The sequence below is a fragment of the Mustelus asterias genome, chromosome 18, assembly GCF_964213995.1.
Source record: "Mustelus asterias chromosome 18, sMusAst1.hap1.1, whole genome shotgun sequence".
Taxonomy (NCBI): Eukaryota; Metazoa; Chordata; class Chondrichthyes; order Carcharhiniformes; family Triakidae; genus Mustelus; species Mustelus asterias.
In genome coordinates this window covers 83,495,642-83,509,783 of record NC_135818.1, presented here as the reverse complement: position 1 = coordinate 83,509,783, position 14,142 = coordinate 83,495,642, and the positions used below count along the sequence as shown (strand labels likewise).

Genomic DNA, 14,142 nt, shown 5'->3' with positions numbered 1-14,142 from the left:
AGAACAGTAGTTAATTTTCTAAACTATAATAAGGCCAATTTCACCAAGCTGTGAAGTGATTTAGCAAAATTAGACTGGAAACAGGTCCCCTGCTTTTTGTGGTACATATTAATAATTTGGACATAAATGTAGAGGGAATGATCAAGAAATTTGCAGATGACACAGAAATTAGCCAGGTGGCTGATAGGATGATGGCTGTAAATTGCAGGAAGATATCAAATGGATTTCAACTCTGAGAAGTGAGGGGTCAAAAAAGTATAATGTTCAGTGTGGACACATATCATGACTTACTCTTTCTGTAAACTCCTCGATTGATTGTAACAGGGTTTTATTTTATTTTATTTAATGAATTAATGAATTTAATTTAATTGGATTAATGTATGAAGGTATTAATTCAATGTCTGTGCTTAGCCAATTACCTGCAAAGAAACCAATCTGATAGACTTCTGCAAATTTAGAGTTAAAAACCCAACCAGGTAAAGATATAAAGATATTTTAAAAGATACCCATGTCCCAACCGTTGCAACACTCACACAGACACACACATGCACATGCAGAATAACAAGTTATAAAGCAAGAGGTTATTTTTTAGCCAAATTAAAACTCAAGAATAAAAGGCAAAAATAGAGAATTCACTGAGTCCTTCGCTGGCTTCCATGGCTGAAGTAGAATTTTAACAATGAAATTTCATTGGAGATGAAGCTGATGTAAACTGCAATTTCAGGAGACAGCCTTTTTTTCTAAACGTAATCTGCTTTTCCCAAAAAATTATGATATTGCACCTGATGTTCCTTTCAGTGGGAATTCTCTGTCTCTCTCTGCTTGATTTCAAACTATAATAGAGATGGGGTCTTGATCTTGAGCGAGAAAGAGAAGGCGGAGAAAAGTGGCATTAGTACTCAACTTGCAGGTTTTTTCTACACTTCTCAACAGATTGGCTGTTGTAATAAAGAAATTCAAAAATGGTAATTCTAGTCTCATGACCCCCCCCCTCAATTATTTCAGAAGGTTATTGATTAGCTTATGTCTGGACAGAATCCATACTATCCATGCAGTGCAGAAAAAGGCCATTTGGCCCATTGAGCTTGCACTGACAACAAGCCCACCGAGACACTATCTCCGTAACCCCATGCATTTACCCTGCTAGTCCCCCTGACAAGGGGCAATTTTGCATGGCCAATCAACCTAACCCGTACATCTTTCGATTGCGGGAGGAAACCTGAGCATCCTGAGGAAACTCACACAGACACGGGGAAAACATGCAAACTCCACATAGACAGTGATCCGAGGCCAGAATTGAACCCACATCCCTGGCACTGTGAGGCAGCAGTGCTAACCATTGTGCCACCGTGCTGCCCTCAGGCGTTGGCTATTGCTTTATGTCTAAATTATTAGATTAGAGGGAAAAGTAATTATTTTCACCTAGAGGCTTGTAGGGGGGAGCTGGAACTCACTACCTGAAAGGATGGTAAGATAGAAAACCTCATCTCATTTAAAAGGTACTTGGATGTGCACCTGAGATACCTTAACCTGCAGGGCTAAAGACCAAATGCTGGAAAGTGGGATTCGGCTGGGTGGCTAATTTCTCCGGGTGGCACAGGCATGATGGACCAAGTGGCCTCCTTCTGTGCCATAAGCTTTCTATGATTCTGATTGTACCCAAGTTATCTGTAAAATCCTCTCCAGGACTTCTCGGAGCATTGTTTTTCTTCACAGCTTGTGTAATTGTAATTAAAGTTACATATGTTGCTCGCACAATTCTTTTGCTTTAACACTATTTCAGCCTCTCCTACACATTGGATCACACTGTATTTTTTAGTGAGCCATTTCAACTATTTTTTTCACGATGGGTTCATAGTGCAGAGGGTGGAGGAGGGAATGGGTAACGGGTTGTAGAGTAGGCATTTACTGAAAAGTGTTCTATCAATCTTCCATTAATGTTGTGGAGGCTGATCTGTCACATGAATAGGAGATTTGTGCAACTTGTTTACTGATCTGATGAATAATTACATGAAGCATTTGAACATCTTTTACTCTTAAGTATGAATGGCTTGCAGACGTGATCCATTTCCAGCATTTTTTTATTCCCATATTTTAACATTCAGTTTCTAACCTTTTCAATATTTGTTTCTTTCTCTTCAGATACTGGTTCTTTATATCATCACAATGGAACTAGCATGGAAACAATGAACAGACATCCAGATAACATGCAGCTGAATGGGTGCAGAATGTCAACAGCACGCTTTTCAACCTGGGTGACATTTGATGATGATCCGGATCTTGTTTCACCATTACAATCCCCTCCTTTAAAACAGGGAGTTTCTCATAATTGTAAAACTGAAACGAACAAGACTTTCCATGGGCCTCAAACTGGCATTGAAAAAACAGCATCAAAAAATAATTTGGTGGATTTTTCTGCTGAAGAGAAGGATGATGTGTTTGCATTAACTAGCCCTACAATAAACCCCTTTTCACCAGTCCGCACTACTAACCCTTTCTTGGATGAAGCTCTGCGTGATGTCCAGCCATCACCAATCAATCCATTTCGCGCCTTCTTTGACCAAAATGAGAAGTCTGCCTTGGTGAATTCATCGGCAAAGCCATCTCAGATCTTTCAACAGCAAAATGTATCTGACCCTTCATTTTCTGATGCGCATCTCGATTGTCAAAGGGATTCTCTTATGTCATCCAGTCATTCTCCTGATCCGATGTCCCCATGTTTTGGTGGAAACCTAAATGATCAGAGGAATTCAGTTGTGTTCAGAAATTCTACAGATCTGGCCCCTCCTTTTCCTGCTGTAAACATTAATGATCAGAGGGATTCTGTTTTCATTAATTCACCAAATCCAATGTCCTCATTTTCAGATGTAAAAATCAGCAATCAAAGGGAATCTATTATATTCAGTAATACTGAGGATCTGATTTCCCAATTTTCTAATCTAAAAACCAGTAATCAGAGGAATTCTGTTTTCATGAATTCTGCAGATATGATCTCTCAATTTCCTGCTGCTGATGTAAAAATCAATAGTCAAAGAGATTCTATAATGTCACTTGGTCTTTCTCCGGACATTTCGTTTTCCAGTTCTCACATCAATGGACAAAGGAATTCTGTTATGTTTGGTAATACTTTAAATCCCACATTTACAGATGATTCAATGAACTACAACCCTCATCTTGAAGCTCTAACTCAACTTAAGCAAATCCAGGTCTTGGATCCAGATCAACTTGACAGCCCTACCTTACCCGATGATCCCTTGCAATCTCCAGAGACAGACGGCTGCACATTTAATCACCTGCAGCTTAAAGATGGCTGGCCAATGATGCTGAGAATACCTGAGAAGAAGAACATTATGTCATCAAGACACTGGGGACCTATATATGTCAAAATGCTAGATAATGCATGTTTACAACTATTTTATGAAAAGGGTCTTGAAAAACCTTTCCGGGAAGTCCAACTTCTGCCCTCCCATGAGTTGTCTGAACTCAAACTTCAGAACTTTGATGAAAATGGGAAAATACACACTATAAGAATAGATCAAGTATTGTACAAGGAAAAACGGAAATACCATCCCATGCTAACAGTAGTACAAGCACCAGTAAGGGTGCAGGTGATGAAACTGGGCACCACAAGTTATGAAGATTATGTAAGTTTTGTGACTACAGTTCAGGATATACTAATGAAGTTACCAAGTGCCAGAGACATTTGTGCCAATTACTTTGAAGAAGAGATAACAGTGGAAGTACAGGACGAATTTAGAGGTCTTGTGGCCAAAGGAGAAAACAAGCTGATCCAGCACTCTGTGGTCACTCATGTCAGTGTTTTGGCTTTTGTGTCTGGGATGCCAGATTGCAGGATAGGCTTCAATGATGTTCAGATGAAGGGAAATGAAGTGGTGTCAAGGCATGACATTATTCCCACAACCACAACTAAGTGGATTAAAATGAGTGACTGTCAATTCCACAAATGTGTGGCTGTTGATGAATTCAAAGATTCCAGATTAATTAAGTTTTTACCATTAGATGGTCATAAGTTTGAATTAATGCGTTTCAGGACTACCTTTGGTGAAAAGACACTTCCTTTCTCCCTTAAAACCTTAGCTACTGTTAAAGGTGCTGAAGTGGAACTTCAGTCTTGGTTGGTGATGTCTTCAGGGTTTGTGACCAATCAGGATCAATTTGCGGCAATACCTTGTGAAAATGTGATGATTCGGTATCCAGTGCCGACGGATTGGGTGAAGAACTTTCGACGAGAAGGTGTCTTGCGAGAGAAATCTCTGAAAGCCAGAGTGAATAGGAGTGCCAGCTTTGGTAGTACAAGTGTGTCTGGCTCGGAGCCTGTAATGAGAGTAACATTGGGAAGTGCCAAATATGAACATGCCTTTAAGGCTATTGTATGGAGAATCAACAGGCTCCCAGATAAAAATTCAGGTGAGTGCCAGTCAGATTGTTCTGTGTGTAAGAGAGTGTTTACTCTAATGTTTTGCACTAACCAATCTATTGCTTTTCACTAAAGTATGGTGTTAGATTATGACTGTACTACAATGAAAAATGGAATTCTGTCTCCAGACAAGTTAAAGTCCATGAAATTGGCTGACAAGCTGTGCATTAAAAGAAGTCATAACCATCATTGATATGTTAATACATAGTAGTAAAAAAAATATTTTCTTCCATTCATTTGATTACTGGGAATTCAAAATTTTGCAAGGTAATGGAAATATAGCCCCTATTGCAAAATTATTGTATTCCATTCTTGTAGTCTGAATGAAACTGAAACATTTCATTTCACATTTGTATCAGAGATCTGATGCAAAACTATAAATGATCAGTGCTGTATAGCTAAAAGGGAAATACCTATGCAAATTGTTTTAATGTATGCTAAAGAGAGTTGTTAAAGTATCGAAATGATCTAATTATGCGTGTTGGGAATATATAACATTAAGGGCAAAGTTCTTTCATCATAGAATCATAGAATAATGTAGCACAAAAGGAGGCTGTTCTGCCCATCGGATGTGTGCTTGTTCTTTTAGGGAACAGTACAGCTAGGCTCTATATCTCTGCAATTTTCTCTCTCTATTTACTCAAATGCTTTTGGAAGACTGCTATTGAACCTGTATTTGCCACCCTGTCAAACAGTGATTTCCCATCCACCCATTGCATTAACAGGTTTGTCCTCTTATATTCTACCAAGTATCTTAAATCTGTGCCTTCTAGTTATTGACCCTTCTGCTGTCGGAAACAGATTCACTTTATTTAGTCTATCTAAATCCTTCATGATTTTATATCTAGTCTTCTTTTGACTTCTCTGATCTAAAGAAGACAGCCCCAGACTCTGTGTTCTGACCACATAATTGTAATCCCTCATCCCTAGAACCAGTCCAGTAACTCTTTTCTTGAGCTCTCTCCACAGCCCCATCTTATTCCTAAAATGATGCAATATCCAGCTGAAGAAGAATTAATGTTTTTATATATGTTCAGCATAACTTTCTGGTTTTGTACCGTATATGCCTGCTTATAAATCCCAGGATCTCATGCATTATGATTGCTTTATTAGCCTGTCTTGCCACTTCCAACGATTTGTGCGCAAGCACCCACAGGCCTCACTCTTCACCCCCTTTTAAATTATCCCTGCCATCACTAAGATCACACATCTCTACCTCCATAACATTGCCTGACTCTGCCCATGCCTCAGCTCATCTGCGAAAACCCTTATCCATGTCTTTGAGATCTTTAGAGGAGTAAATTGGAGTAAATTAGAGGAGTAAATTGGAAGGAGGTATTCTCGGGGAAATGTACTGAAGAGAGGTGGCAGTTTTTCAAGGAATGTCTGTCTAGAGTTCTACAGGACAACGTTCCGAGCAGACAGGGAGGTGTTGGTCGGTTAAAGGAACCGTGGTGCACGAAAGCTTTGCGGGACCTAGTCGAGAAGAAAAGGAAAGCGTACAAAAGGCTCAGAGAGCTTGGTGAAGATAGGGATTTAGAAGAGTATACGGCTTGTAGGAAGGGACTAAAGAAGGAAATTAGGAGAGCCAGAAGGGGTCACGAGAAGGCCCTGGCAGGTAGGATTACGGAGAACCATAAGGCGTTCTATAAATATGTGAAGAGTAAAAGGATGAGACGTGACGGAATAGGGCCTATAAAAGGTGAAGGCGGGAAAGTCTGTACGGAACCAGTAGAAATGGCAGAGGTGCTCAATGAGTATTTTGCCTCGGTTTTCACAGAGGAGAGGGACCTGGGTGGATGTACTGCGGGCGTGCGGTGGACTGAAAGGATTGAGTATGTGGACTTTAAGAAAGAGGTTGTGCTGGAATCTTTGAATGGCATCAAGATAGATAAATCGCCGGGTCCGGATGGGATGTACCCCAGATTACTGTGGGAGGCGAGGGAGGAGATTGCAGAGACTCTGGCGATGATCTTTGCGTCGTCGATGGAGACGGGAGAGGTGCCGGAGGATTGGAGGATTGCGGATGTGGTTCCTATTTTCAAGAAGGGGAATAGGGATAGCCCAGGTAATTACCGACCGGTGAGGAAAAGTGAATCGTGTGGAGGACGGAGAGGAAAAGTGAATCGTGTGGAGGACGGAGAAGATCTGCAGAGAGATTTGGACAGGCTGAGTGAGTGGGCGAGGATATGGCAAATGGAGTATAACGTTGAGAAATGCGAGGTTATACACTTTGGAGGAAATAATAACAAATGGGATTACTATCTCAATGGAAACAAATTAAAACATGCTACCGTGCAAAGGGACCTGGGGGTCCTTGTGCATGAGACGCAAAAGCCCAGTCTGCAGGTACAACAGGTGATCAAGAAGGCAAATGGGATGTTGGCCTATATTGCGAGGGGGATAGAATATAAAAGCAGGGATGTCTTGATGCACCTGTACAGGGCATTGGTGAGGCCGCAGCTGGAATACTGTGTGCAGTATTGGTCCCCTTATATGAGGAAGGATATATTGGCATTGGAGGGAGTGCAGAGAAGGTTCACCAGGTTGATACCGGAGATGAGGGGTTTGGATTATGAGGAGAGGCTGAGGAGATTGGGTTTGTACTCGTTGGAGTTTAGAAGGATGAGGGGGGATCTTATGGAGACTTATAAGATAATGCGGGGGCTGGATAGGGTGGAGGCGGAGAGATTCTTTCCACTTAGTAAGGAAGTTAAAACTAGAGGACACAGCCTCAAAATAAAGGGGGGTCGGTTTAAGACAGAGTTGAGGAGGAACTTCTTCTCCCAGAGGGTGGTGAATCTCTGGAATTCTCTGCCCACTGAGGTGGTGGAGGCTACCTCGCTGAATATGTTTAAAGCGCGGATGGATGGATTCCTGATCGGTAAGGGAATTAAGGGTTATGGGGATCAGGCGGGTAAGTGGTACTGATCCACGTCAGATCAGCCATGATCTTATTGAATGGCGGGGCAGGCTCGAGGGGCTAGATGGCCTACTCCTGCTCCTATTTCTTATGTTCTTATGTCTAACCTCAGTGGTTGGTAAACTGATGGAGAAGGTCCTGAGGGACAGAATATATGAGCATTTAGAGAGGTTTAGTATGCTCAAGAATACTCAGCATGGCTTTGTCAAGGGCAGATCGTGCCTTACGAGCCTGGTGGAGTTCTTCGAAAATGTGACTAAACACATTGACGAAGGGAAGGCGGGAGATGTGATTTATATGGATTTTAGCAAGGCGTTCGATAAGGTCCCCCATGCAAGGCTTCTAGAAAAAGTGAGAGGGCATGGGATCCAAGGGGCTGCTGCCCGGTGGATCCAGAACTGGCTTGCCCAAAGGAGACAGAGAGTGGGTATAGATGGGTCTTTTTCTAAATGGAGGTCGGTCACCAGTGGTGTGCCCCAGGGATCTGTTCTGGGACCCTTGCTGTTTGTCATTTTCATAAATGACCTGGATGAGGAAGCGGAGGGATGGGTTGGTAAGTTTGCCGACGACACAAAGGTTGGTGGGGTTGTGGATAGTCTGGAGGGATGTCAGAAGTTACAGAGGGACATAGGATGCAAGACTGGGCGGACAAGTGGCAGATGGACTTCAACCCAGATAAATGCGTCGTGGTCCATTTTGGTAGGTCAAATGGGATGAAGGAGTACAATATAAAGGGAAAGACTCTTAGTACTGTAGAGGATCAGAAGGACCTTGGGGTCCGGGTCCATAGGACTCTAAAATCGGCCCCGCAGGTGGAGGAGGTGGTTAAGAAGGCGTATGGTGTGCTGGCCTTTATCAATCGAGGGATTGAGTTTAGGAGTCCGGGGATAATGATGCAGCTATATAAGACCCTGGTCAGACCCCACTTGGAGTACTGTGCTCAGTTCTGGTCGCCTCACTATAGGAAGGATGTGGAAAAGATTGAAAGGGTGGAGAGGAGATTTACAAGGATGTTGCCTGGATTGAGTGGCATGCCTTATGAGGATAGGCTGAGGGAGCTCGGTCTTTTCTCCTTGGAGAGACGAAGGATGAGAGGAGACCTAATAGAGGTGTATAAGATGTTGAGAGGCATAGATCGGGTGGACTCTCAGAGGCTTTTTCCCAGGGTGGAAATGTCTGCTACGAGAGGACACAGGTTTAAGGTGCTGGGGGGTAGGGACAGGGGAGATGTTAGGGGTAAGTTTTTCACACAGAGGGTGGTGGGCGAGTGGAATTGGCTGCCGTCAGTGGTGGTGGAGGCAAACTCAATAGGGTCTTTTAAGAGACTCCTGGATGAGTACATGGAGCTTAATAGGATGGAGGGTTATAGGTAGGTCTAGAAGGTAGGGATGTGTTCGGCACAACTTGTGGGCCAAAGGGCCTGTTTGTGCTGTATTTTTTCTATGTTTCTATGTTTAGACTTAACTATTCAAATAAACGTATCCAGTTTCCCATAACTTCCGTAAACATTGTCATTCATAACTCTGCCCATATCATACCAAGTCCCATTCAGCTATCACTCTGAGTTCACCTCCTTACATCGGCTTCTGGTTAAGCAATGGCAAAATTTTAAAATTCTCATCCTTGTTTTCAAATCACTCTGTTGCCTGGCTCTCTCTGTGTAATCTTGTCCAGGTCTGTACCTCTCCCAGATATGTTTTCTCCTCTGTTTCTAGTCTCTTGAATATCTCTGATTTTAATCATACCTCCATTGGCTGTTCAGTAAGCTGTCATGCCCTAAATTCTGGAATTCCCTTCCTTAACCTCTCCACTTCTTTACCTCTTTTTACCTCTAAGATGCTCCTTAAAACCTATGTCTTTGGTCAAGCTTTTGCGCCAGTATTTCTATGCAGCTTGATATTAATTTTTTATAGCTGTCCTGCCAAGTGCCTTGAGAGGTTTTAATTCAGTAAAGGCACTATATAAATACAAGTTGTTATTGTGGGCAGTGTGGAAAGGGGATTGAGTGACCCATTGGAGTCACTCGATTGGGATGAAATTCTACTTCCAACTAATCATTCTGGTTATATTTTATCTGGAAGGGAATCAGCCATGACCTCATTAAATGGCAGAAGTGCTGTAGCTTACTCTGTTTCTAAAGTGTAGTTGTAGAGCAAATTTTGAGGAATCAAAACCTGCAATTTGCTCAGTAAATAGGCATACACACCATGCTCTTTTTACACTATAATTTTGTGCCTTGCACTATTCAGTAGAGCATGTAACCCATGTCCTCAGGTTTACAAGCAGAATTTGATCATATTTGAAATGCTGCTTAGTTATCATTGTACAGTATTTCAGGTTGTGTCACGTAAACAACGCACACTGTTTCTAACCTGCAACCCTGTGATGTACCAGAGTGGAGATGGCTTTGAGGTGGTCATCAAAACATATAGAATGGTAAAATCATATAGCATAGGAGAAGGCCCTCTGCAGGAATTCCCACTTCCCTGGTCTTCGCCCTACCATTTCCCCATTGCCCTTCAAATTTTTCCTGTTTGAGTATTTATCTTCTTTTTTTCGAAAGTTATTGTTAAATCTGTCCCCATCGTCCTTTCAGGCTATGCTTTCTGGATCACAACATCTCGCTGCATTAAAAAAATTCCCTTCATTTCCCCTCTGGTTTTTCACCAGTTGTCTTAAATGTTTGTCGTCTGGTAACTGACCCTAGTTTCTCCCTGTATGCTCTATTAAAATTCCTCATTGTTAAGAATGCTCTATTAAACTCTCTTGATTGGTTCTGCTGGTTTTAGCGTGAATGTTCTTGCCTCAGTAAACTGTGCCATTCTGTATTCGAGTGACCCATAGCTACAAAATACTTTCGTATTTCAAAGATCATTTTTTATTTGCATATTCCTGGACAATATTCAGTAAAATATTAGATAGTCTGAACTCAGTTCTTTGTAAGAATTAGTCCAAATAGGTCCATTAAATTCAATGCCTTGTTCAAAGAATATGCAAAAAACTTTGGTTTAAGAAGCTGAGGTGTCAATCTGGTACATCAGGATGGTGCCCATGGGATTTGGGAATTAGGCAAATTTTGAGGAGTCAGGTATGGCTCAATGGATAGTACTCTGACTCAGAAGATTGTGGGTTCAAGTCCCACTGTAGGAACATGAGCATATAATATTGGCTGACATGCCAATGCAGTATTGAGGAAGTGCTGCTCAATCACCGGTGCCACCTTTCAGGTAAGATGCTGAGCTGAGACCTCACCTGCCCTCTCTGGTGAATGTAAAAGATCCCATGGCACTCTGATGTCAATATTTATTCAGTTATAGCCATTTAAATGAGAGGAAATATGGGGAAATAGTGAGGGAGTGGGACTAATCAAAAAGATGTGCTGGTTAGGGTGCATTGGCCATGCTAAATTCTCCCTCAGTGTACCCGAACAAGCGCCAGAGTGTGGCGACTCGGGGATTTTCACAGTAACTTCATTGCAGTGTTAATGTAGGCCTACTTGTGACACTAAGAACAGGATTTCCCTTTGAAAGAATCAACACAGACTCGGTGAACCAATGGCCTCTTCCTGTGATATACTATTCAATGATTCTGCCTCCTAACTTCCCTGTGGTAAGGAAAGCTATGTGATACAATCAATAATAATTTACTGAAATAGTTCTCAGTAGTAGCTCAGCTAAAGAAACGACTGAGGCCGAGCATCCTGATGGCAACCAGATAGATAATGGGTCGGGAGGAAGCCACCAGCTCACTAGCCACTGAAAGGGCCCTCCCACTGAGAGCATTAAGCTCCACTCCTTGTTTCCAATACAGGTGTTTGAAAATGATGCAAATGGTAGAACCCAAATGACTGGCCTGGTTTTACTGTTTACACTGCAGTATTATTGGGCAAAGGCAATTGTGTACGTAAATATAATCGAATTCTGCCATAATTACAAAAAATATTTTTTACACACTTTGTTGTAGTACAGCACATTAAAAGAAAGAGAAGGCACATGGCTGCAAAAACCCTCTGTAAGCTTAGCCTTCTGCATTCCCTTTCCAAACATGCATCGATGGTCTTTGTTTTTTGACAAGAAGATAAAAATCCTATTTACATGCTGCCTTTCCAGCGACATCATCTAATAACAAAACATCTGGTTTGACATATACACTGGCACTCAGTTTTACCTGATAACCACCTCTCTTGCTCCTTTCACAGTCTCTTTTTTGGCAAGTTGCTTGTCCTACAATCAGTCCTAGATGCTCTGCCCTACATCAGCTTAAGATCATTCAAAACTCACTGACCTACATTGATTTCTGGTCTGGCAATACCTCAATTCCTATTTCTGTAATCTTCTCATGCCCCACGATCCTCTGCGGTGTCTGCACTTCTTCAATCATCCCATCATTGATGGCTGTGCCTTGAGCTGCCTGGGCCCTAGCTCTTGAATACCGTTCTATTTAACTCACTTTTCCACCATTAAGGCATTCCTTACAATCTTCCTTTTTGACCAAGCTTTTGGTCACCTATGTTAATATCTCCTTATGTGGCACAATGTCAAATTTCAGTTTTAATTTTGCTCATGACTGGCTTTCTACATTAAAGATGCGATATAAATATAAGTTGTTGTCCGAAAGGACCTGGAGATTTCTGTTTTCTGTTCTGACAGTGAGCAATTCTGCATACTGTTAAAGTTTATTTATTAGTCACAAGTAAGGCTTACATTAACACTGCAATGAAGTTACTGTGAAATTTTGTGAAATGTAGCAAACAAAACTCTAGTTTCATTGATTGCTCTGATGAGAGGTCAACACAGATGGTACATTTGAATTAAACCAGCGTGCAAAGGATGCCTAAAATATTATTATTGCCTAATTTGCATCTCTTGTGAATGTTATAAGCTGCCTTTAAGTTTGGACAAACAGTTCTCAGAAAGCATTAATCTTTGTTCTGTCTACATTGCTATCTCGAATAAGCAGGAATTTCAGCACAATTACAAAACATCAGTATTGAAGGCAGCATTAGGGTGGGGGAAAGGGCACCTTTCAAAGTAAACTCTTTTTGTGTTAGCGGTGTCCATGGGGACACTGTAATTGGTCTATGGCATCCCTGGGCTAGAGAAGAGTAAAGATTGGGCCAGCATTCCCCCATGACTGAGAGGTACACTGTAAAGTGAATGTATGGACATTTGGGTGAGCACATGCTAAGGGTCACCTGTACTCGAATTGTTTGCTGATACATTGCATGGATACTCTGTTTATACATACACAGTGATGCACCTTCAGCAAGGAGGAATGTACAGAATGAACAAAAACACACCTCCCATTCCAGAACATCTAACAACTGCAAAATGCAGAACTAGTTACTGTAATCTGATATAAAAAATGAAGATACTGGAAATACACAGCAAGCAGCATCTGCAGAGAGAGAAAAGCAGAGTTAGCATTTCAGGGTCAGTGACTGCATCAAACAAAATAACAGAAAAGCAAAATACTCTGGGTGCTGGAAAACTGAGCTAATAACAGAAAATGCTAGAAATAAAACCCAGAACTCTTCTAATGAAAGGTCACAGACCTGAAAGGTTAGGCTGGATTTTCAGAGTTGGGAAGAACTTATAAAATCCAGGATCCAGGTGTGGATGTACAACTCCCATTTCCAACAGATGCTACTTTGGCTAGCAGGGGGCGTGATTCACACAGGAGGGAGACCCAAAGTCAGCAGAGCCATTTGAATTTAGTGCTGAGTTTCACCAGACCCTATTTCGATTGTTGCAAGGCCTTAACCCACAATGTGGAAGTCACAAATTTATGCAGAGGACGTAAACACTCTTGAGAGTGGATATATTCTATTTGCGCATCATGATCTGAAGTCGTTTAAATCCCCTGTTGTTTAAATGTGAAAAGGGCTGAATCCGTCAGTGAGTGTTTGGAAAAATATCTTTGCTGGACTACTTTGACAGGCCGGACTACTTTGATTGACAGGCCATCTGGTGTAAGTCTTAAACAAATACTGTCTGGTCATGCCATTTCAATAGTCTTCTTTGACGTTTGCCCAAGAGATATTGCCATGTCACTGTAAATGCTTGGCAGAGTTTCAAAAACTATAATTATCTCAGGCGATTAGCACATAGAAGCTTATTGAATCCCTGCAGAAAGAGTCCATATGGCACATCAAGTCTGCACTGATTATTTGAAAGGCCCTTCCCTCTGCCCCATCCCCGTAATCCTGTGCATTTACCATTGCTAATCCACCTAACCTACACATCTTTGGATATTAAGGGACAATTTACAATGGCCAATCCACCTAACCTGCACATCTTTGGACTGTGGGAGGAAACCAGAGCACCCGGAGGAAACCCACACAGACATGGGGAGAACATGCAAACTCCACGTAGACAGTCACCCAAGGCCAGAATCAAACCCAGGTCCCTGACACGAGAAGGCAGCAGTGCTTATCACTGTGTTCTGAGATTCTGAATTTACCGTTTGGTTGACAGTCTAAGAGTCTATTAAATGATTAGCTGACGTTGGGGTATAAATAGAAGTTTGTTTGTTTTTGCAAGATATTAACCACTTGAGATTTGAACGAATTTTGTGATTGAGATTTTATTTTATTATCAAGTATTTAGAGTCACAGAGGTTTACAGCATGGAAACAGGCCCTTCGGCCCAACTTCTCCATGCTGCCCTTTTATTTTTAAAACCCCTAAGCTAATCTCAATTGCCCGCATTTGGCCCATATCCCTCTAGACCCATCGTACTCATGTAACTATCTAAATGCTTTTTAAAAGATAAAATTGTAC

At 41.7% G+C, this 14,142-nt stretch overlaps 1 protein-coding gene across 7 annotated transcripts in view; it reads left to right on the top strand.

The window, feature by feature from the left end:
- ston2 (stonin 2) overlaps positions 1–14,142 on the top strand; it is a 115,819-nt gene that overhangs the window by 96,827 nt on the left and 4,850 nt on the right. For all 7 annotated transcript variants that reach the window (XM_078234387.1, XM_078234388.1, XM_078234389.1 and 4 more), the window contains one exon: positions 2,143–4,428. In XM_078234387.1, coding sequence (XP_078090513.1) covers positions 2,143–4,428 — 2,286 coding nt within the window. The remainder of the gene's footprint in view (positions 1–2,142; positions 4,429–14,142) is intronic.